This window comes from Mesoplodon bidens, assembly GCF_964165515.1.
Source record: "Mesoplodon bidens genome assembly, chromosome: 6".
NCBI lineage: Eukaryota > Metazoa > Chordata > Mammalia > Artiodactyla > Ziphiidae > Mesoplodon > Mesoplodon bidens.
Window position 1 is genome coordinate 12,700,334 of NC_138162.1, and position 21,206 is coordinate 12,721,539.

The window sequence follows — 21,206 nt, forward strand, 5'->3', positions numbered from 1 at the left end:
TCGTCTGGGCTGTGCCGAAATCTAGCCTCTTGAGGCTCAGCTGACCTCACACGAGTCTCAGAAACACAGGATGAGCCCCTTAAGCTGCCAGAATCCAGACTCTAGCCCCGATGTCGCCCTCTGTGATGGAACTCGATTTTTGCAGGGACATAGCGTGATGCAGGGGACCTCAGAGAGGAAGACATGGGCTCCCATGGGAGCTCTGCCACTGGAAACATGTTTGGACTACGTGGACTCAGCTTCCTCCTCTGTGACATGGGACTAGGAAGGCAGACACGGCAGGGCCATCTGGAGATTCTACGAGACAGGGATTATAGGGGGCCTCACCCGGCACCCGATAAACAGAGCACACGCTCCACGGGTGCTGCTCCACATTGCTGCTACAGCTGATCTGATGAATGACAGCAGCTGAGTTGTACTGTGCACCTACTGCGCGTGCAAGACACTGCTGTAAACACTTTATACGAGTGATCTTATTTATGAGACACGTGGGGTAAATGATGCTATTGTCCCATTTTGCAGGGGAAAAACTGAGGCACAGAAAGGTGGAGGCACTGCCCTTGGTCCCCGGCTGGTACAGGCAAGCTGAGATTTGAGGACTGGCCTTTCTGATTCTAGAACCTGGCACTTCTACATTCTGTGACCCTGCTCCGTACTCCTCTCATTTGGGTGGGTTACTTCAGTGGGGCCACAGCCCAGCTATTTAGAACTGTTTTTTCACCTTCCTCTCCGTTTGGGTGTGAAGGGAAAGAAGGGTGCCTGGGTACCTGCAGGCTTCAAGCCATAGCAGATCTCAGTGTAAAACCTCCGATCGTAGCTGTCACAGTAATGCCAGTTCTCAGCATCATACTGCAGCCCGTCTGAGAAGGTGTACGTGCCCTGGAAGATAAGGAGCACACACACAGGTCTGAGGAACCCGCAGCCCACTTGCCAAGAAGGACAAAAGTCAAGGGAAGGGGTGGCTTTTTCATTGCCACAGAAAAGAAGTGATAAGTATCACAGCTATCACGGCTGCAGTGATTAGGAGTGGTGGTTATGAAGTCCTGGCACCCAAAATATGCAACTCACTGCGTGACACTGGTCAGATGACCTATCCTCGGTAGCCCTCGGTTTCCTCCTTTGTCCAATTGGAAAATAATGCTGTATATTTAATAGGATTGATTCAATGAGAGTCAGTGAGATAGTACATGAAAAACATTTGACATAGGGCTGGCATATAGTAAACAGTCAATAAATGTTACTATTATTCTTTTATTATTATCACGGCTTGAAAGTTCAGAGCCCTCAGTCATGGCTCTTCGTCCAAACATGTACATTCAGCTTTTGCTGCCTTAGTGCTAAAGGAAGCCTCAGGATGTAGACATCGCATTGGCCTGGGCATCAGGAAACATGGGTGGAAATTCCAATACTATTAATTCACTGGGTGACCTTGGGTAAGTCACATCCCCTTCCTGGGGCTTAGATTCTCCAAGCTGTAAAGTGAGGAGTGTTTCTTAACCTTTTTTTAGGTCATGAGCCAGCCCCTGTACACACCCATAATCCCATGAAAGTTACAGATCCTTTCTCTGGAGAAATTATAGTCACATGTACACAGAAGCTTTTGTATATAAATTGGGAGATTTCATTGACTCCCTGAATTCTACCTGTGGCCCACAAATCCCAGGCTAAGAACTCCTGACTTAGATGATTTATCATGATAGTAATGGTGGAGTTAACATTTATTGAGTGCCTACTGTGTGCCAGGTACTGAGCAGAGTGCTCACATATATTGCCTCATTTATTCTCGTAACCATCCTAGGAGATGCCTAATACTCTCATGGCCGGTGGAATCATGGTCCCCCAAAGATGTCCACGTCTAATCATTGAACCTATGAATGTGTTAACTTTACATGGCAAAAGGGACTTTGCAGATGTGATTAAGTCAAGGACCATGAAGTGGGGAGATTATCCTGGACTATCTAGGTGGGCCCAGTGTAATCACAGGGGTCCTTATAAGAGGGAAGCAAGAGGGTCAGAGTGAGAGAAGACGAGGTGATGACAAAAGCAGAGGGAGAGGAGATGTGATGATGGAAGTGAAGGTCAGAGGGATGCATGGCCATGTGCCAAGGAATGCAGGCAACGTCTAGAAGCTGGAAAAGGCAAGGAAGTGGATCCTCCCACAGAGCCTCCAGAAGGAATGCAGCACTGCTGACCTATTGTAGACTTCTGATGTCAAGAACCATAAGATAATACGTTTCTATTGTTTGAAGGCACTGAGTTTATAGTAATTTGTTACAGCAGCAATATGATACTAATACAACTATTGTCCCAGTTTATAGACAAGAAACATGAGTCTCAGAAAGGGGAGGTCATGGGCCCAAGGTCACACAGTTGGTGGCATAATAGGATTCAAACTCATCATGGCCTGTCCAGGAGCCCTTCTGGATCCAGAGGGAGAGGATTCCAGAGCCCTGAAGATCAAGAGGAGGGAGAAGAGGGCAGCAGAGGGGGAGGGCAGGGTGCGAGTCAGGGGGGCTCTTCCTGTCTGAGGCTTTCTCCTCTGCAGACTCCCTCCCCAGCTGATTACCTTTACAACCAATCCTTTCTCCCAAGTGGCATCGTATCGGCTCCCACTGGGGAAGTACAAGGTTCCTTGGCCATGAAACATGCCGTCCTTCATTTCCCCAACATATTTTGTTCCGGTAGGGAGGATGTATTCGGCTTCACCCTCCATCCTGTAAGGACAAAGGGAAGTCACTGAGCCCTCATGGCAGCTGGAGGATCAGGGCTGGCGGGTGCAGGAGAGCCAGCAGGAACCTCAGTGTCCTCGGACGTTATTGTCCCAGCAATATTCTGTTCAGAAACAAAATGCTTGTTTCCCTCAAAACTGAAAAGTAAGAGGGGCTGTGTGTTGAAGGGGATGCAGGGTTTGGTCTATTTGTTCTCCCTCTCTCTCAGGTAGGGACTGTCCTGGAGTTCACACTGCCCCTGGAAGCGCCCCTTGGGAGGCCCAGAGAGGGGTACAATGCGTCCAAAGCCACACAGTAAGCACTGTGAAACAGAGATGGGGGCCAGGTTTCCTGGTAGCTGATGCTGGGTCTTCCCCGTCCCCCACAAGCAGCCTACCCCTGCCCATTGCACCATAAGTAGGAAACTGGGAAAAGTGTGAAATTTAGATAGGAAACAGGAATTTGAATCCTACTTCACCATGCTCTAGATGTATCATCTTGGAGACTTTCCTAAACCTCTCTGTTTTCCTTCCTTCCTTTGTTCCTACCTTTTTTCCAAGAAATATTTACAGAACACCTGCTATATGCCAGGTGCCTTGCTGAGTCTAGTCTGTTGGATACAATACTACAGACACAACAGTGATCAAGGTAGATGCAGTCCTTGTCCTCGGGGGGCTCACAGTTCAGTGGGGGACACAGTTTAGCAATTATATAATGCGTGGTCAGTGCCATGCAGGAGAAGACAGGCCCCTACCTGAGCACGGGGCAGGGAACCAGCTGGACCACTTACTTCACGTGTGAAATGGCTGAGATTAATGCCCAAGATTAACCCAGATACTGGTAACAGTTTTCCTGGTAAAGGGCCTGACACAGAGTGAGTGCTTAAGAAATAGGCTTTCATTCATTCCTTCATTCCTTCTCCATTCTCCCCCACTAGCTGGAATTTACCTCTCCTAACTCTGAACTTCTTTTTGGTTTTGTTTGTACCTCCGTTGGATGCCTTGCACTTTCTGCCTTGCATCGTAATTGTATACCTCATCTCCCCTATTTAATCAAAGCTTCTTGAGAGGAAGACCTTGGTATCCTCAGCTCCTAGAATCATGTTTCTTCTTAAATAGGTGCTCGTGAACATCTACTAAGTAAGGAACGAAGGAAACAGAAGGGCCAGTGGACTTCCTGAGTGGGTGACAGAAGTGGCTGCTGTGACAGAGGCCCCAAGCAGGAGAGCGCTGTGGTTAAGGCACAGCTTCTGAGCCGGGCAGGCCTGGAGTCCAGACCTGGCTCCACCTCTCCATGCCTGTGTGACCTTGTGTGACCTCCACCTTTCTAAGCCTGAGTTTCTCATCTGTAAACTAGGGATAATGATGACACCCCTGCAAAGTTGTTGCGTTAATGGCTATGAAACTATAATAGAATGCCTGACGTATAGAAGAGCTTAAAAACTATTTTGCATTTACTTTGCTGCAAGACACAGAAGGAAAGAGAACTCCTCTTCCTTTTTATTTCTTTAAATTTTGGGGGGGAGGCATTGGGTCTTAGTTGTGGCACGTGGGATCTTCGTTGACGCATGCGAGATCTTTCGTTACTACCGTGCGGGCTTCTCTCTAGTTGTGATGTGAGGGCTCCAGGGCGCATGGGCTCTATAGTTGTGGCACCCGGTTCCAGAGTGCATGGGCTCTGTAGTTTGTATCGTGCAGGCTCTCTAGCTGAGGCGTGCAGCTCAGTAGTTGTGGCACGTGGGCTTAGTCGCCCCGCGGCACGTGGGATCTTAGTTCCCTGACCAGGAATCGAACCCACGTCCCCTGCATTGTAAGGCAATTCTTTACCACTGGACCACCAGGGAAGTCCCTCCTCTTCTTCTCTCCTCTACCTCTTTGCTTGAGATCACATCTGTCATTTCTAAACATAGTTTCCATCTAAACCCTTCTCTGAGATTTGGCATCTCCCCTCTTTTTTTTTTTTTTTACTGCAAATTGGACACTATTATTCAGACCACCTACAGACATCTCCAGCCCACCCCAAACAGAACTCATCCTCTCCTCCCCCAAAGCAGCCGAATCCTCCAGGTTCAAAGCCTGGAGGTGGGCTCTGGGCTGGGATTGGAAGCAGTCTCTGAGTGGGACCAGGAGCCAATCAGTTGCCAACTCCTGGCTATGAAGTCGCCCAACTTCTATATTGTTCTCTTTCCTGCAGCCCCACTACCTCTGCCTTGGCCCAGAGACCTGGTGCCTCCTACCGAGACAGTGGCAATGGGCTCTGACCTGATCTCCCCACCTCCACTCTGCCTCCTTCCATCCCTCTTTCCATCCTTCCCTTCCTCCTCTCCCTCTCCTTCCCTTCCATTTTCTCTTTTATTCATTCAAGGTGAAAAGCCTTCATTTTATACGAGTATTTTTTTGGCCGTACCATGCAGCAAGTGGGATCTTAGTTGCCCCACCAGGGATCAAACCCACGCCCCCTGCATGGGAGTGCAGAGTCTTAACCACTGGACCACCAGGGAAGTCCTGAAATGCCTTCATTTTAAATTCAAAGTAAATTAGAAAGAACAAAGAGAGCTACTTTATAACGAAGACATCAGTCCTTAACAAGGATATGATGACCATATCTCAAATATTATTCATTCATTCATTCTCTTATTCATTCATGTGGCTAACATGAACTGAGTGTGTGCCAGGCATATGTACTATGAGGGGGGATACAGAGATGAAATAAATTAGATTTCCTAATGCCCAGCACTACCAAGGGTCTAACAGTGGCTCTTCCCACCCACAGAACTGTGCATGGTATTCAAATCTCTCTACGTAAGAGCACAGCCCTCCTGTCTAGCTTGGGCTCCCACTCTCCTCCAGGCACATTCTACACTCCACCCAAACTGAACTGCCTGCTCTTTCCCTTATAAGCCCTCTGAGCTATTGCTCATGTTGTTCCCTTTGCCTGGAAGCATTCTTCATCTTGCATCTCCACCCACCTAGATCCTACTCAACCTTCAGGGCCCATTTCAAATATTGTCTCCTCCATGAAGTCTTCCAGGACTGCTCCAGCTAGATGCATCCTCTACAGGGGCTCAGCAGCAGGGGTCTATAGTAGAAAGCACATGGGCTCTGAAGTCAGATCTGGTTTTCAGCTCTTCTCTGTCAAATGCCAACTAGGTGACTTTGAGCACATTATATAATTACCTTGTGCCTCACTTTTCCCGTCCGTATAATGGGGGTGATTATATCTATCTCATAGGGTTGCTATGAGAAGGAAAATATTCAAGCAAAGCCACTATCTGAAATTATCTTCTCATTTATCTGTTTGTTGGCAGTATACCAACTAGACGATAAGCTTCACAAGAGCAAGGATCTTGACATTTTTAATATTCTTATCCCTATATCTAAGACTGGCATTTAGCAAACACACATATATATGGGTATACATGGAATGGATGTATCTCAGCTCTGCTGTTTATTAGATATGCGTCCTTGAGCAAGTTACTTCACTTCTCTGCATCTCATTTTCCTGAACTGTAAAATGGGAATAAACGTTCCTATCTGAAAGGGTTGTCCTGAAGTTTAAAAGGGATAAAGTTTGTGAACGTGTCTGGTACAAAGTCCTTTGCAGAGGCAAAAAGACCGCCGGCTTTTCCCAGTCACGGGTGTTCAAGACATAGTGAATCAAACGAGGTCCTTACCTCCCATCTACAAATTCCCCAATATATTGGCTCCCCATGTACTCCATGGCGCCTGCCTCTAGCTTCCAGCCGTTGGGAGACCAGAGTCTCAGTGTATCCCGCCTCACTATGACAACCAGGAGGGATAGGCGGAACCAAGGCGAAGCCCCACCCCCAGGGTCCGCGGAACTTCCTGGCTCTGCGCATGCTCTGTGGCTCGCTGTTGGGCAGAGCAGTGCGCCTGCGTGCCGCCGCTGCGCATGCGCAGACGCTACGTGGCCCGCGGCAGTCGGAAGGGGAGTTCAAGGAGACGTGGGCGACGAGGCAGCGGGCACCTCCTCGGGGTCGGGGCTACCGCCGTCATGCCCGGGATAGTGGAGCTGCCCACTCTGGAGGACCTGAAAGTGCAGGAGGTGAGGCTCGTCCGGAGGATAGGCAAGCGGGGCACAGGCCTACAGCTTCCCGGGCCTGGGCCCAGCCCTGCTTGCACTCCGCGGACCCTGGGCCCCGGATCCCCCATGCCCACCCCATGCCCCCAACACTTACACAGGTTGACCCTTACACGCCTCCTCGTCAGCTCGGGGAGACCCGTCCCTCAGTAGCTCGAGAACTCTCCTTCCCTTCCACGCAGCAACCTGCGTCTCCTTTACGTGAATAATAGTACTTTTTATTAAGCACCAACCAGGGTCACTTTACTTACTTCATGTCATAATACTCAAACCTCCTTGCGAAGTGAGTGTACAACCCCGGGTGCTCCAGTCGAGGGAGAGAGACAGTCACCTTAAAGTAGCATCGTCGGTGCAGAGTGCATTGGAATGGAGCTAGGAAGCCGCAGAAAAATGAGATGATATTGGAGAGTGAATTTGCTAACAACCTGGGAAAGTGTTTGGTAATAGGACATTTAAAGCATTCATTTATTCAAGAGCTCTCATTTGAATAATTACCATATGCACATACACTGGAAAATGAGAGAGATAGTCCCTGTCCTCATAGATAGTTCCTGTCCTCATAGAGTTTATAATCTAATAGGGAGACAGAAACGTAAAGTGGCAATTACAGTACAGTGTAGTTAGTGCTACGAGAAGTGAAGACCGATCATACTAATTACAGCAAACATGATCAGGCCTTTTCTAGATGTCAGGCAGGATGCTAATTACAGACATTAATTCATAGGGTCCTTCGAGCAACACTGTAAGGAAGGGTATAATTGATCTCACCATGTTATAGATAAGGAAGCAGGTCCTGAGAGAAGTGATTTGCCCAAGGTCACACGGTAGAGCTGGAATGTGAACCCAGGTCTGATTTAAAAACCCATGCTTTTAAACTACCATATTACGGGCAAAAGCTCAAAAGAGCGAGAAGGCTTAGCAGAACCTTTTGTGTTTTGTGTTTTGCTTTTTGACATGACTCTTTTGTTGGTGGAAAGCAACAGTTGCTGAGCCCGGAGAGGTACCTTGGGCTGAGGCAGGGCTGGAAGCGGCTTTCACAAGGCCAGACTGAGCAGTTTGGACTTCATCCTGTAAGTGAGGTGGTGGGGAGAGGTGGAAGATTTTAAGGCAAAAAAAGTGCCAGGACAGGACCGGATAATGAGGCTACACTGGAGGAGAGGGAGGGGAAGATGAAAAAGTACATGCCAAAAATTATGTCCCAGGCCCTGTGTTAAGTGTTTTACCTGCATTATTTCACTTCATCTTATATGCCTGTGAGAATGGCAACTACTATTATATTATTTTAATTATTATAATAAAGTGACATGTACTGAAAGTTGGGGGTGGGGACGTGTGGGTACTGCCAACAGTCAGTTTGTTTCTTGCCCGACTGTGAAGCTGGGTTAAGACTTTGAATTGCTGTATTTTTCATCGGCACTTAATTTGGTTCAACAGTCATCTGAGGTTCTGCTTCTTGCACGTGTTCTACTTCTGGAATAAATTTGCCTTTAGAGTTCACACAGTTGAATTGAGGAACAGATAATTACATAAATAGCTAAAACACAAAACAAAGTATGATTAAATGCTACAGAAGAGGGGCAGACATGGTTTAAGAAAAGAGGGTAGGATTTGAAGTTGTATCTAAATTCTAGGCCTAACTATTCGGTTACCTCGATGAGTCACTTTTCCCATTTGCAGACACAGTTATTTTATTTGTAAGATGAAGTGATTCCAGCTGTATAATTCCCTGAGGCTATGAAGGGAACCGAGAAAGCACTTCCTGGGTATAATGTAAGACTTGGCTAAATGTCATTTGAAGAATGGCATTTACAGGCAGAGATGGAGAGAAGAACTTTCTAAACAAAGCAGGATCTGAGCAAAGGTAAGCAGGTGAGGCCAAAAATGGGTTCCGGGAACAGTGAGTTCAGTGTCCTAGAGGACAGCCAGTACCTTTTTTCTTTTATTTTTTTTTTTTGCGGTATGTGGGCCTCTCACTGTTGTGGCCTCTCCCATTGCGGAGCACAGGCTCCAGACACGCAGGCTCAGCAGCCATGGCTCACGGGCCCAGCCGCTCCACGGCATGCGGGATCTTCCCGGACTGGGGCATGAACCCGTGTCCCCTGCATCGGCAGGCGGACTCTCAACCACTGTGCCACCAGGGAAGCCCAGCCAGTACCTTTTTAATGTCTGGTGGGTGAGAAGGCCGGAAGGATAGTTGGGATCTGAAGGGTATGAATACTTAAGTAGAAACTTAGGCCTTATTCTGCTGCTAAGCCTGAATCCTTCAAGAGTTTTGTTGCTAATTTCTTTTAATAACAGAGTAAAATAAGAATTGTCTTTTAGGACAGCAGCTCTGTGAAGAATGGTTGGAAGAGAGGACTAAGAAAAGCAGGAAACCAATAACTGAGGAAGATATTATTGACCCCAGCATGATTGGTGACTGTGCTTGCAGAGAGGAAAGAACGCATTTATCTAGAATTGATCCGACTTAGCAATGACTTAGATATCAGAGGCAGCAAAGGTTGAGGAATCGGTGTCAGATTTGCAGCTTGACAGAACTGGGGAAGCCAGAAGGAGTGGGTTTGAGAAGCAAGTTAAACCCATTTTGGACCTCATTGACCTTCGAGTTATGACACATGCCTATGGAAAAATAGTCAGAAGCTTTGGGCAGGAAACTCCTTGTACACATTAACGATTTTGAGTAAAAATAATGGCCAGTATTTATGATGTGCTTCTATGTGCTAGGCGCTGTTCTTCTTATTTATTTATTTATTTATTTATTTGCGGTACACAGGCCTCGCTGTTGTGGCCTCTCCCGTTGCGGAGCACAGGCTCCAGATGCGCAGGCTCAGCGGCCACGGCTCACGGGCCCAGCCGCTCTGCGGCATGTGGGATCCTCCCGGACCGGGGCACGAACCCATGTCCCCTGCATCGGCAGGCAGACTCTCAACCACTGCGCCACCAGGGAGGCCCGGTTCTTCATATTTTTAATGTGTGTTAACCCTGACAACAGTTCTATCAACTAAGTACTATCATCCTCCATTTTACATAAATTAAGCCAAATATAAAACCTAGTATAAATTAAGTACTACAAAAAAAAAGGTGCAGATCTGGTTTAAAGAAGAGAGAACAGGACTAGAAGACTGCTTGTAGATTGTGGGCCTTTTTCTGCCTCTGTTTCTGCACCTGCAGACCATCTAAACCTGCTGTGCAGTGAGGCTGTTATGAGGACAGATGAGGGAGGGCATTGAAATTCCGTGTTCTTTGAGACAAAGGGAGCTGAATGAATCTGAGAGGGTATTCACAGTAAGCAGCTGTGAAAGGATGTGGCTTCTGCTGGAACTTGTCAGTATTAGTGAAGAAGCAGGTGAGGGGTGGTGGTGACATCTGAAGTTCTTTGCCTCCTCAGTGATGCAATGGGGAGAGGCCTGATTGGAGGTCACGCTTTCTGCTGCTAGTTCTGCACTTGCCACTGACTTGCTGCGCCATCTTGAGCACATTGCTCCTTTTCCTTAGGAAATAAGTTCAGTGAGTGGTTCCCAGCCTTGATTTCCCTGTGACAGGGCATGCTTTATGTGCTCAACAACATGGGCATAACCTAGATTGGGATAAGACCTCTACATGTGTGGGGAAGTAAAGCAAAGAAAGCCATAGGTTTTTGGGGGCGTGATAGCTGTGAAGGCATCAGAGTAATTAAATCAGCCACTTAAAGATGTTTTAAGACATTTGACAAGGAAATAAATGTAGCTAACTTAATTTTTTTTAATATATTAAGCTTTAAAAAAAGTTTGCATCTTGATTTTTCAGTCTCCCAGCTCTTTACAGGTAATATAGCAAGCAAACGTGTACCACTCAATTAACCTAAGTAAACTATTATCAAAAACTGGAATACGAAATTTTACAGATTTTTAAATGAATATATTAGAATTGTCATGGCAAATTTCACTTACATCCTAAATTTACCTTTGCTTTGATAATTAGAACAGTTGTAATATTAGTAGTCATAGTCATAACTTTATTCTTCTCTTCCTGTAGTGTGTAGATGAATTATCTCTTCATCTTTCCTTGCCTTTTTTTTTTTTATTTTTTATTTTTTTGCGGTACGTGGGCCTCTCACTGTTGTGGTCTCTCCTGTTGCGGAGCACAGGCTCTGGATGCACAGGCCCAGCGGCCATGGCTCACGGGTCTAGCTGCTCCACGGCATGTGGGATCTTCCTGGACCGGGGCACGAACCCGTGTCCCCTGCATCGGCAGGCGGACTCTCAACCACTGCGCCACCAGGGAAGCCCCTTGCCTTTTATCTTATTAAAAATATTAATAATTTAACCTAGGCTGTGTGAAATTCCTAAAAAATGAAATTATAAATTTTTTATTATTATAAAAATAATAATTATAAAATTATTCTCATGTAAAAATTCTTAATAAATATTTTCGGATCAAATCCATAAGGCATAAGGCACTAGGACAAACTAGATTTTATTCTAGGTACAATGGGTGAGTTTTAGAAAATCTGTTAATGCTCTACATTACATTTATAGATTAATGAAAAAGAAACCTGAAAATTTCAGTCTTTCCTGGTGGAGGAAACAACAGTGCAACAAAGCCATTTATGGTTAGAAAGAAACTTCCCTAATGAGGAACATCCAAACAAGTATATCCCAGACACCAACAGCCAATATCTTACCAAACTACTTTAAAGTTTAGAACAAGGCAAGGATGCCTACTGCCATTGCTGTTTGTCTGTATCATCCTGGAAGTTTTGGTCAGAGCATTAAGATAGGGAAAGAGAAGAAGGAAAAAAAGATACAAGTATCAGAGAGGAAGGGAGGCAGTTTTTATTTGTAAATGGAAGCTTTTCTCTTAATCCTCTTGAGTTTCTTATTAGAACTGACAAGAGTTCAGTAGACTATGGCTACAGAGAAGATACAGTGTGAAAACAAGCAGTAACCAACTGGAAAATCTAAGGGAAAAATGTCCCATGTAGACAGTATCCAAAATGTGAGAATACTGAGGAATAAACAAGAAATATGCAAGTTTCCTGTATGAAGGAAACCGTAATTTTAACCAAAGAAAGTGAGAATGAGCTAAATAAATGGAGAGACATACTGTGTTCTGGATGAGAAGGCATGATTCATGTATTCTTAACTCTCTTGTAACTGTTAATCCCCTGCTGCTGGCACAGAGTGAGTGCTTGACAGCTACTTGTGCTGGGGCGCTGTTTTGGGTGCTTGGTGGACCATGGTAAACACCACCTTAATTAGTTTAACTTAGGGAGAATGGACATCTTTACAGTAGTCGACCTCTGTTAAAAACAAAATCCCTACCCTCTTGGAGCTTACGTTCCAGTGGTCACAGATAGAGTGACCACTGGTGCTAGCTTATCTAAGATGATTAGGGAAAGACTCTGAGATAAAATGTGAGCAGAGACCCAATAGTGTAACAGTGCCCTTTCATTTCTAATTTGTTATATAACTAGACTTCGTACAATTCCATTGGGAGTTATTGGAGGAAGGGTGTTCATCTGTAAGAATAGCCAGAGCAGTTTTGAAAAGGATGAATAGTGAGGAGGATGGTCTTCCCAGACAACGAACAGTAATTAAAACACTGTGGTATTGGCACAGGAAGAGGTGGTACAGAAAAGAGGCTAGCAGGACCCCTGCTGCAGCAGCTGCTAGACAGGCTCTGGACTGTACTGTGAGCTGGCTGTAGCTACACTGTGCTTCTCCCAAGAAAATGTGCTGGGGTGAAAGTGAGTGAGACTGACACAGTCGTAGGGATGGCTGCCTTGGATATACTCTATAATTTTAAAAAATTCACAGATTTAGTACTTTATTATTAATAATAACTTGCTGAACTAGATGCTCTTACTGATCCCTTCCAGTCTCTAATCTTCTGTGATTCTGTCATCTTCTGGGAATCTTATATATCCTCCCACTGTTACTTTTATTCCTGGAGAGGCGACTCATCAGTGCTCCTCAGGGTTGGTTCCTCCCCATACATCCCAGAAGCCTCCATCTTCCTTCAGAGCTCCACTTTCTGTCTCACAAAGATCTAAGGATTCCATTCGGGCCGCCATTTCCTTATGTCTAAAATGGGGATGTGGGATGGTGATATCAGCCTGATGAGATTATTACGAAGGTGTGGAAAATCATACATGGGAAAGAGCTCTGTGATCTCTGAAGCACCATAGATCATAAGGGTTTATCACAGAGTCCCCTGTCTTTAGTGCTCTTGGCAAAGTCAGAACGGGGCTACCTTCCTGTTCCCTCTGTCGTGACTGGCATGAGGTGAGGTTGAGGAAGTGGTGTCCTGGTACAAATCTGGTCCTTCTCTGTTCCTCTCCCCAGGTGAAAGTCAGTTCTTCTGTGCTGAAGGCTGCGGCCCATCACTACGGAGCTCAGTGTGATAAGCCCAACAAGGAGTTCATGCTCTGCCGGTGGGAAGAGAAGGACCCGAGGCGGTGCTTAGAGGAAAGCAAGCTTGTCAACCAGTGTGCCCTGGACTTCTTTAGGTAAGATCTTTTCACGTCAGTGCCCGCTGGTTGCAACATCAAGGTATATGTATCTCCGTGAACATCCAGCTAATTAAATGGAAAGATAATTTTACTAATTTTAGTAGGAATGGAAGGCTTTGCGATCACAAAAACCAAAGTAGAGCACACAATAAATGAGAGTTCTTTTTGTTCTTTGTTTTTATTATTTGGCACTTTTTTTTTTTTTTTTTTTTTAAGTATAGTTGATTTACAGTGTTGTGTTGGGACTTCCCTGGCGGTCCAGGGGTTAAGACTCCATGCTTCCAATGCAGGGGGCATGGGTTCCATCCCTGGTCGGGAAGCTAAGATCCCACGTGCCATGTGGCCTAAATAGATAAATAAATAAAATAAAATTACAGTGTGTTAATTTCTGCTGTACAGCAAAGTGATTCAGTTATACATATATATATTCTTTTTCATATTCTTTTCCATTATGGTTTATCACAGGATATTAAATATAGTTCCCTGCGCTATACAGTAGGACCTTGTTGTTTATCCATTCTATATATAATAGTTTGCATCTGCTAATCCCAAACTCCTAATCTTTCCCTCCCCCATCCCACTTGGCAACTACAAGTCAGTTCTCTATATCTGTGAGTCTGTTTCTATTTTGTAGATAAGCTCATTTGTGTCATATTTTAGATTCCACATATAAGTGGTATCATATGGTATTTGTCTTTCTCTTTCTGATTTACTCAGTATGATAATCTCTAGGTCCATCCACGTAGCTGCAAATGGCATTAGTTTATTCTTTTTTATGGCTGAGTACTATTCCATGTGTGTGTGTGTGTGTGTGTGCGCGCGCGCGCGCCACATCTTCTTTATTCATTCCTCTGTCAATGGACATTTAGGTCACTTCCATATCTTGGCTATTGTAAATAGTGGCAAGTTCTTTAATCTCCATGAACCCTAGCTTCCAAATTGTAGAGTAATACCTATCATAAGATTGTTGTGAGAAATTTGAAAAGGCACATAAAAACAGCTTAGCACAGGGCTTGCTTATAGGCATTTACTAGATTGTTATCATTATCATTACTACAGAACACACAGTTATGATGGAAAGGAAAGGTGTTCAGAGTCAAGTGTTTAGGTAGGCCATTATACTTGATATAAGTAAAAAAAATCCAAATTATAATGGTGGAAAAATGTTTTAACCATATTAGTCAGAACTCTATTAAAAAGGACAGAAACTCAACTCAAAGGGAATTGGCTCATGTCACTGTAAAGTCCAGAAATAGGACTGGCATCAGGCAGGACTGGATTCAAGGGCTTAAATAATTTCACACCTACTTGGTATCTTTTTGCTTCACCTCTTATCCCCCACCCCCAGTTTCTTAGTCCTGCTTTCTCTGTCAAATTCATTTTCAAAGAGACCCCCTCTCCTTGCTTTAGCAGCAATGGCCACCAGCCAGTCCAAGTGCTCCTTGCTTAGCAGACCCAGACAAAGAGTACCACCCAGTAGCATGAGCAGTGGTCCCTGGACTGAGTCTCATTGGCCTGGCTGGTCAACTTCATGTGCATATCTTTGAATCAGTTGTGTTTCAGGAGATAAAATGCTGTGAGTGGTCAGGCCTAAAGTGGGGAGTAGACTTAGATTCATCTAAATCACATTGCCGAGCGATAGGGAGGGGTTGTTCCCCAAAGGAAAATTTGAAGGATGTTCCAGAAGAATAGAGAATGACTGCCGGCTAGGCAAAACCCACAGATGTCCCTTACAATGACTCTAGAGGAAAAAAAATTCCTTCACACAGTAGCTGCTTTCCTTCTTTCTTGCTTCTATGGTCTTTGTCCACGTGCAGAGATATTTTTGTGCTTAAAGTCATAGTGCGTGTACATTTGAAAATTCATTTTTTCACTTGAAACTATTGGAAACATTCTTTCAAGTTGCTCTCTCTTCATGATCATCATTTTTCATGGCTGTGTAATATTCCATCAGTAGATAAACCAGCCATAATTTTGTTATTAAACATCATTATTGATTGTTTTGGATAAATCTGCAGTGATTACATTTGTGTAGAGATCATTTTCATTTTTTAATTAATTCCTTGGCACAAATTTCCCAGCAGTGAGATTATTCTTTAAAAGGCTTTGAACATGATTCATGGCTCTTGAATTACAGTTGGAAGTTGGGTCAGTTTATGCTGTCCTCAGCCTGTATCCTGGTATCCCTCTCCAGCATTTCATATTATTTAAATATTTGATAGGTACAAAATGGTGTTTTACTCTTGCTTGAATTTGCATTGATTTGATTGCTAATAAGGTGGAATGCGTGTTCCTTTAAAATTTTTTTATTTTCTAAGAGAACTTCGGCAAAGTATTTTTCCTTTGACTCAGAGGGAGCACGTTTAAGTGGGAAATGTTTGGATTTCACAAGCTCCTGAGGTGCTGAACTAGCTTGCTGTAAGCACTAGTAGATAGTTGTCTATTAGTGTGGGTGCCAGGGTAACAGAGCCGAGAACATAGACCTAAGTACCAGAGTGATGGTTTGCAGCCTTTCTTCTGCTGCAGTATATTGGAGGAGTCCAAAACTCCAGCTGGACACGGTTGCTCACCACCATCGCAATTCTTAAGTCGAGGCTAGGGGGCTGCAGTTTCGTGTACTGTAGAAACGCAGGTCGTTGAGGCTAGAGGTAACCCAGAAAAGCTCCTGAGGCTTTGACATTCCTTCTTCCTTCCTCTTAACACACCCCATCACCCCCAAGGCTATACTCAAAATACCTGCAAAGGGGGCTTCCCTGGTGGCGCAGTGGTTGAGAGTTCGACTGCCGATGCAGGGGACACGGGTTCGTGCCCCGGTCCAGGAAGATCCCACATGCCACAGAGCAGCTGGGCTCGTGAGCCATGGCTGCTGAGCCTGCGCGTCCGGAGCCTGTGCTCCGCAACGGGAGAGGCCACAGCAGTGAGAGGCCCGCGTACCACAAAGAAAAAAAAAAAAAACAAGGCTGTGTGTATGAGGTCTGCACCAAGTTTTTCCCCACTTTTTTGTTTTTCATCGTTTTGCAAAGAGCTGCCCCTAATCAAGCCCTCTTTTCCAGGCAGATAAAGAAGCACTGTTCGGAGCCTTTTACAGAATACTGGACCTGCATCGATTACTCTGGCTTGCAGTTATTTCGTCGGTGTCGCAAACAGCAGGCGAAGTTTGACGAGTGTGTGTTAGACAAACTGGGCTGGGTGCGACCCGACCTGGGGGAGCTGTCAAAGGTAACACAGTTTCCTGCTGCTCTCTCTCTCTCTCTCTCCCTCTCCCTCTCTCTCTCTCCCTCTCCCTCTCCCTCTCCCTCTCCCTCTCCCTCTCCCTCTCCCTCTCCCTCTCCCTCTCCCTCTCCCTCTCCCTCGCTAAGGGTGGGGAAAGGCAGGGGGTGGTCTGGAATGGGTCTTCTGTGAATACAGATGTGATGTGAGAAATCCAGAATGACCAGTCAGCTTCATTAGGGAGTGGTTATACACGGTCCAGAGGGAGTTTATTTAATAGAAGTGTTCCTTTAAATAGTTGGCCCAGCACGTGCAGATTTGGTTTTGGTTAATTAGCTAACTGAAGAACAGAGGGAGTAGGTGAGGATAAACAAAATGTTAGGGGCACCGTCAGTTGAAAACATTGAGGTTATTGTGGGCAAATAGGTTTGAGGTTATGCCAGATTTTTCAGGAACATACCTGAGATAAAAAAAAGTAATGCCTGTAGTTTAAAAAGCTTGTTTCTCTGTTCTTTCTCCCATATTTCCTGTCTCAGTTGTAACACCACCATCTGTTGAACCCTCAGAGGGAGAAACCTGAATGTCTTTTTTCTTCACTTTGCACTCTTTCTTCCTTTATCCAGTCCTCAATTCCTGTAGCATCTCCTGGAATATTGTTTTGAATCCTCTCACTGTCCCCACTTCCTGGACAGGAGTTCTTAACTGGGCTACATGAATTTCTGGGCGGGGAAGATGGATCACTATAGGCATGATCTGTGTGGAAAATAAGTCAAATATCACCTTCCTTTTTTTTTCCAAAAAAAAAAAAAAAAAAAAACTTTTCAAGGGGAATCCTATGTGCTTGCAAAACAAAGCATCCCCTCCATATCCTGACATGCCACAGCCCTTTGTGATCTGACCCATCCCTGGCTTCTTAAGCATTGTCATCCTCCATTCCCTCTGGGAAGCATAGGTAGCAAGGCATGGAGGGAAGAACTCTGGTTTGAATGGAGACTGAGAATAGATTTGAATCTTAGTTTCATGACTTAATTGCTATGGGTCCTTGAGCAAATTTCTTAACATTTCCTATCCTACCACATTTATAAGATGGGACCAGTATTAATCCCTGTTTTTCTGTGAGGATTAAGCTATGGAGCCTGTGTGAATCCCCAGCATAGTACCTGGCACATAGGTCCACAGTTAATGTTCATTCCCTTCCCTTTGTGTGCGGCATCTGTGGATAGTTGGGTCTTAAGCTTGTTGCCATAAGTAGAGGAATGGTTAAGGAATTTTTTTTTTTTTTTGTATCTGGCATATCTTTACTTCGGATACCTTCTTTGCTGCACCAAACAAATTATTTTATTTATTTTATTTAAAAAAATTTTTATTGAAATAGTTGATTTACAATGTTCTGTTAGTTTCAGGTGTACAGTAAAGTGATTCAGATATATATATCTATGTGTGTATATATACATATATATATATTCTTTTTTTTACATTCACTTCATTATAGGTTATTATAAGATATTGAGTATAGTTCCTTGTGCCATACAGTAGGTCCTTGTTGGTTATTTATTATATATATATAGTGTGTATATTTTAATTCCAAATGAACAAATTATTTTAAATAGTTGATAATTCTAAGTTGGAAAGTGGTGGAACTTTTACATAGAATAAAGAAAACTACCTTTTCTCATTTCTGTCTCACAAAAGGAGAATTTACAAATCATGTTGTTAAGAAAGCATTTTTATTCCTGAATCTTTGTAATAACATTTAAAAAAACCTATAAAAGGAAAAGGTACTGTTATCTGAACTCTTTTCAAAAGTGTATTTCTTTAAGAGGATTATCAGCTTTAGTTATACTTAAGTTCAGTATTCGGTCTCTTTCTAAGAAAGGTCATAATTGGCTGGACAAAGCCTGCATTTTAGCGTCATTCACTTGTGCATTCTGGTTCCAGTGGCTTGTCCTTCCCTCCTGTTTGCCCCCAGTGAGTTCATACTCACTCATCCAGTCTCAGCTTAGGTGTCAGGTCTGTCTTTGAGGTTTCTGGCTTTCCTAGGCAGGATTGCTCTCTCTCACCCATAATTCCATTGTCCTGATAATATTAATATTGAAAATAACTAATGGAGCACCTGTTCCATACATCAGGTGCTTCATGTATGTTACTCTAATAACCCTAGGAGCTACGACTAGCTCCGTTTTACAGATAGGAACTTGAAGGTTAAGTCAGCTGCCCAAGGTCATTTACCTAGTAATTAGTTTGGCCACATGCTCCTACTCCTTTTCTATTTTGAGTGTGGTGCAGAAGAGGAAGTTGCTTTATTGTCCTTTCCCCAGTAATTTGTCCTTTAAAGGGGTCCTTTTATTTTTTCTAGATTTATTTCACAGACATCTTGAATTCCTTAAAGGAGCTTCAAATGCCAGCTGGAGGCATTTCGAATACTCTGTCAAGCAGTAAGGAACCATTAGTGATCTCTAATTATAGCAGAGAGATGAGAAAACTGTTTTAAAAGCAAATAAACTATTCTGGACTTGTAGTCAGAAGACTGGGGTTCCAGCTCCAACTCTGACATTTGCTGTGCCTTGATCTTAGACAAGCCAGCCATCTCTGCTCCTCTTCCGTGAACTCGAGATAATTATGCCTCAGAGGGTGGTTATAATAAGAATGATGTGATTGTGTCCGTGAAAGCCCTGTTCACAATAGATGGTGTTTGAATTTGTACGTCTGGGAAGATTGATCTGGTCACAGTATGTGGAGTGGCTTAGGAGGCCACCAGATAACAAGACTACCGATAACCATGGTTTTGTGTCTTTCTGCCTCTCTGGGCCTGTTTCCTCATCTTTAAAATGAGAACAATTTCTGCTAGGTTTCCGATGGAGACTTCTGTGGGTTCAAGTGGGTGTAAAACGCCGTCCTCCTCTCTCCCCGGGACCCCAGTTGGCTCTCTCTCTCGCCTGGCCCGTTGGCTCAGCCCCCCGCCCCCTTCTAGTTTCTGCTTCTTCCGGCCTGCAGACGTGAGTAAGTTACTTCCCTGCTCCAGTGGCACCTGTTGCCCTTGGGTTAAAATTCAAGCATCTTTGCATGTCGTTCATCACCTGGCTCCCGTGTCTCAGTGTCGAGCGTTCTGTGAGGGCACGGGCTTTGGAGCAGGCAGATCTGACTTCAGGTCCATCCACCGTTAGCTGGGGGTCCCCAGTGACCCTGCAGGTTGACCTCCAAGGAGTGTGAGAATGAACTGGAGTAACGTGCTTGGCGTCATGTCTAACAACAGGACGTGCTCGGTCAGGGGCTGCCTCTCCCTGCGCTCTGCGCGCAGCCTGTGCTTCGGCTGCCCCCAGGCCGTGCCGGTCTGTCTCCGTGTGTACTGTTGGTTTACTGGAAGGTCTTTTCCTCTCTAATCTTCCTGGTTGGTCCTGCTCATCCTTCAAGATGAAAGTAAACGTTGCCCCCTCGGAAACAGGCCGAGGACGAGTGGCCGTGCGGAGGAGGCCTTGCTTTCCTAGCGCTCATTCGTCTCTCGGTCACCGCGACCCGCTTAGGAAGGCCTGGGTGCTTTTCCTGGCGACTCCTTCACTGAGGACAGTGTGAATCTTGCTCTCTTCCGTATCCCTACCTTCTTCCATGTGGAATGACACAAAGTAGGCCCTCTTCAGTGTTTATCTAGGGCTAAGTGTGATTTGCTAGGGCTTTATGGATGAGGAGTGGCAGAGGCAGCCAGAGCAGAGAGGAGACCCCAGGAGGTGTGTGCATGGTCACAGCTTCTCCACCTGCCCCTCAGCTCTGTTTCTCCTCTTTTACCCGCTGCAGGTCACCAAAGTGAAAACAGATCGGCCTTTACCAGAGAATCCCTATGACTCAAGAGCGAGGCCAGAGCCCAGCCCTGAGATGGAAGGAGATCTGAAGCCCGCCAGACATGGCAGCCGCCTCTTTTTCTGGACCATGTGAAGATGGGTCCGTGGCCCACACACCCAGTCAGGCACCCAGGCAGCGGGTGATGAAAACTCTCCTGTAGTTTCATCGACCGATAGAGGGCTCTTTCCAGGATCACAAACATTAACAAAAACAGTAATTTATGTGACTTGGCAGTTATTCTATACCATTTCCTGCCCATTAAAAATTTTAAAGGAAACAGTTGTATTTTATTATGTTTTATATAACCTTTTGGCCTTTAAAGATGACTTCCCCTTGCTTTTTCTGCTTGTGGTCCTGCCTGTTCCTTTCTCTCTGCTTCAAGTAGGCATTTGCCAGTGTGGAATCACGGACAAATGACTGTGTAAAGGAAAGCCTTTGTTACCTGAGACAGCGCCTCGGGGCCAGTGTGGGTTCACACATTTTGAAGTCTCAACTTTCTTTCTTCCCATCCAACATCTCAGACAAATAGAGTTCCTTGAAGGTCATACAAGGGAAGCATCCAGGATAGGAAAAGTGCAGAAACACTTGAGCCTTGTGACTCAGGCAGTGGGCAGGGCTCCTGGCATGGTCTTCTGCAGTCTCGCTCAAAGCTTCTTGAAGCACCAAACTTCCACCACTTCCCCTTGATATCCCATCCTCAAGCATTATAACCCAGATGTTTTTCCTGATAGACAAGGGAGTTGGAGGCTGAGCTCCCAGCTCCAAAGCCAGGAAGTCGGGAGGTCTGAGTGTCAGTTCCAGCCTTGGGTGTGTTTCTTAACCTCTTGTGAGAGGTTGAATTTGAGGACAAACTAAAGGGA

The 21,206-nt window shown here is 45.0% G+C and overlaps 2 protein-coding genes across 3 annotated transcripts in view; one reads left to right on the top strand and one right to left on the bottom strand.

Annotated features, from left to right (window-relative positions):
- The window catches only part of MORN5 (MORN repeat containing 5), a gene marked incomplete at its 5' end in the record, with an annotated part of 34,706 nt that extends 28,278 nt beyond the window's left edge, over positions 1–6,428 (bottom strand). For both annotated transcript variants that reach the window (XM_081237266.1, XM_081237267.1), the window contains 3 exons: positions 768–879; positions 2,567–2,714; positions 6,382–6,428. In XM_081237266.1, the coding sequence (XP_081093392.1) occupies positions 768–879; positions 2,567–2,714; positions 6,382–6,428 (307 nt within the window). The remainder of the gene's footprint in view (positions 1–767; positions 880–2,566; positions 2,715–6,381) is intronic.
- A 189-nt stretch (positions 6,429–6,617) lies between these two features.
- On the top strand, positions 6,618–20,623 carry NDUFA8 (NADH:ubiquinone oxidoreductase subunit A8). Its single transcript, XM_081236385.1, has 4 exons — positions 6,618–6,773; positions 13,136–13,299; positions 16,356–16,521; positions 20,302–20,623. Exons 1-4 carry the CDS (start codon positions 6,621–6,623, stop codon positions 20,437–20,439), a joined length of 621 nt encoding a protein of 206 aa, XP_081092511.1. The 5' UTR covers positions 6,618–6,620; the 3' UTR covers positions 20,440–20,623.
- The last annotated feature ends 583 nt before the right edge of the window (positions 20,624–21,206 follow it).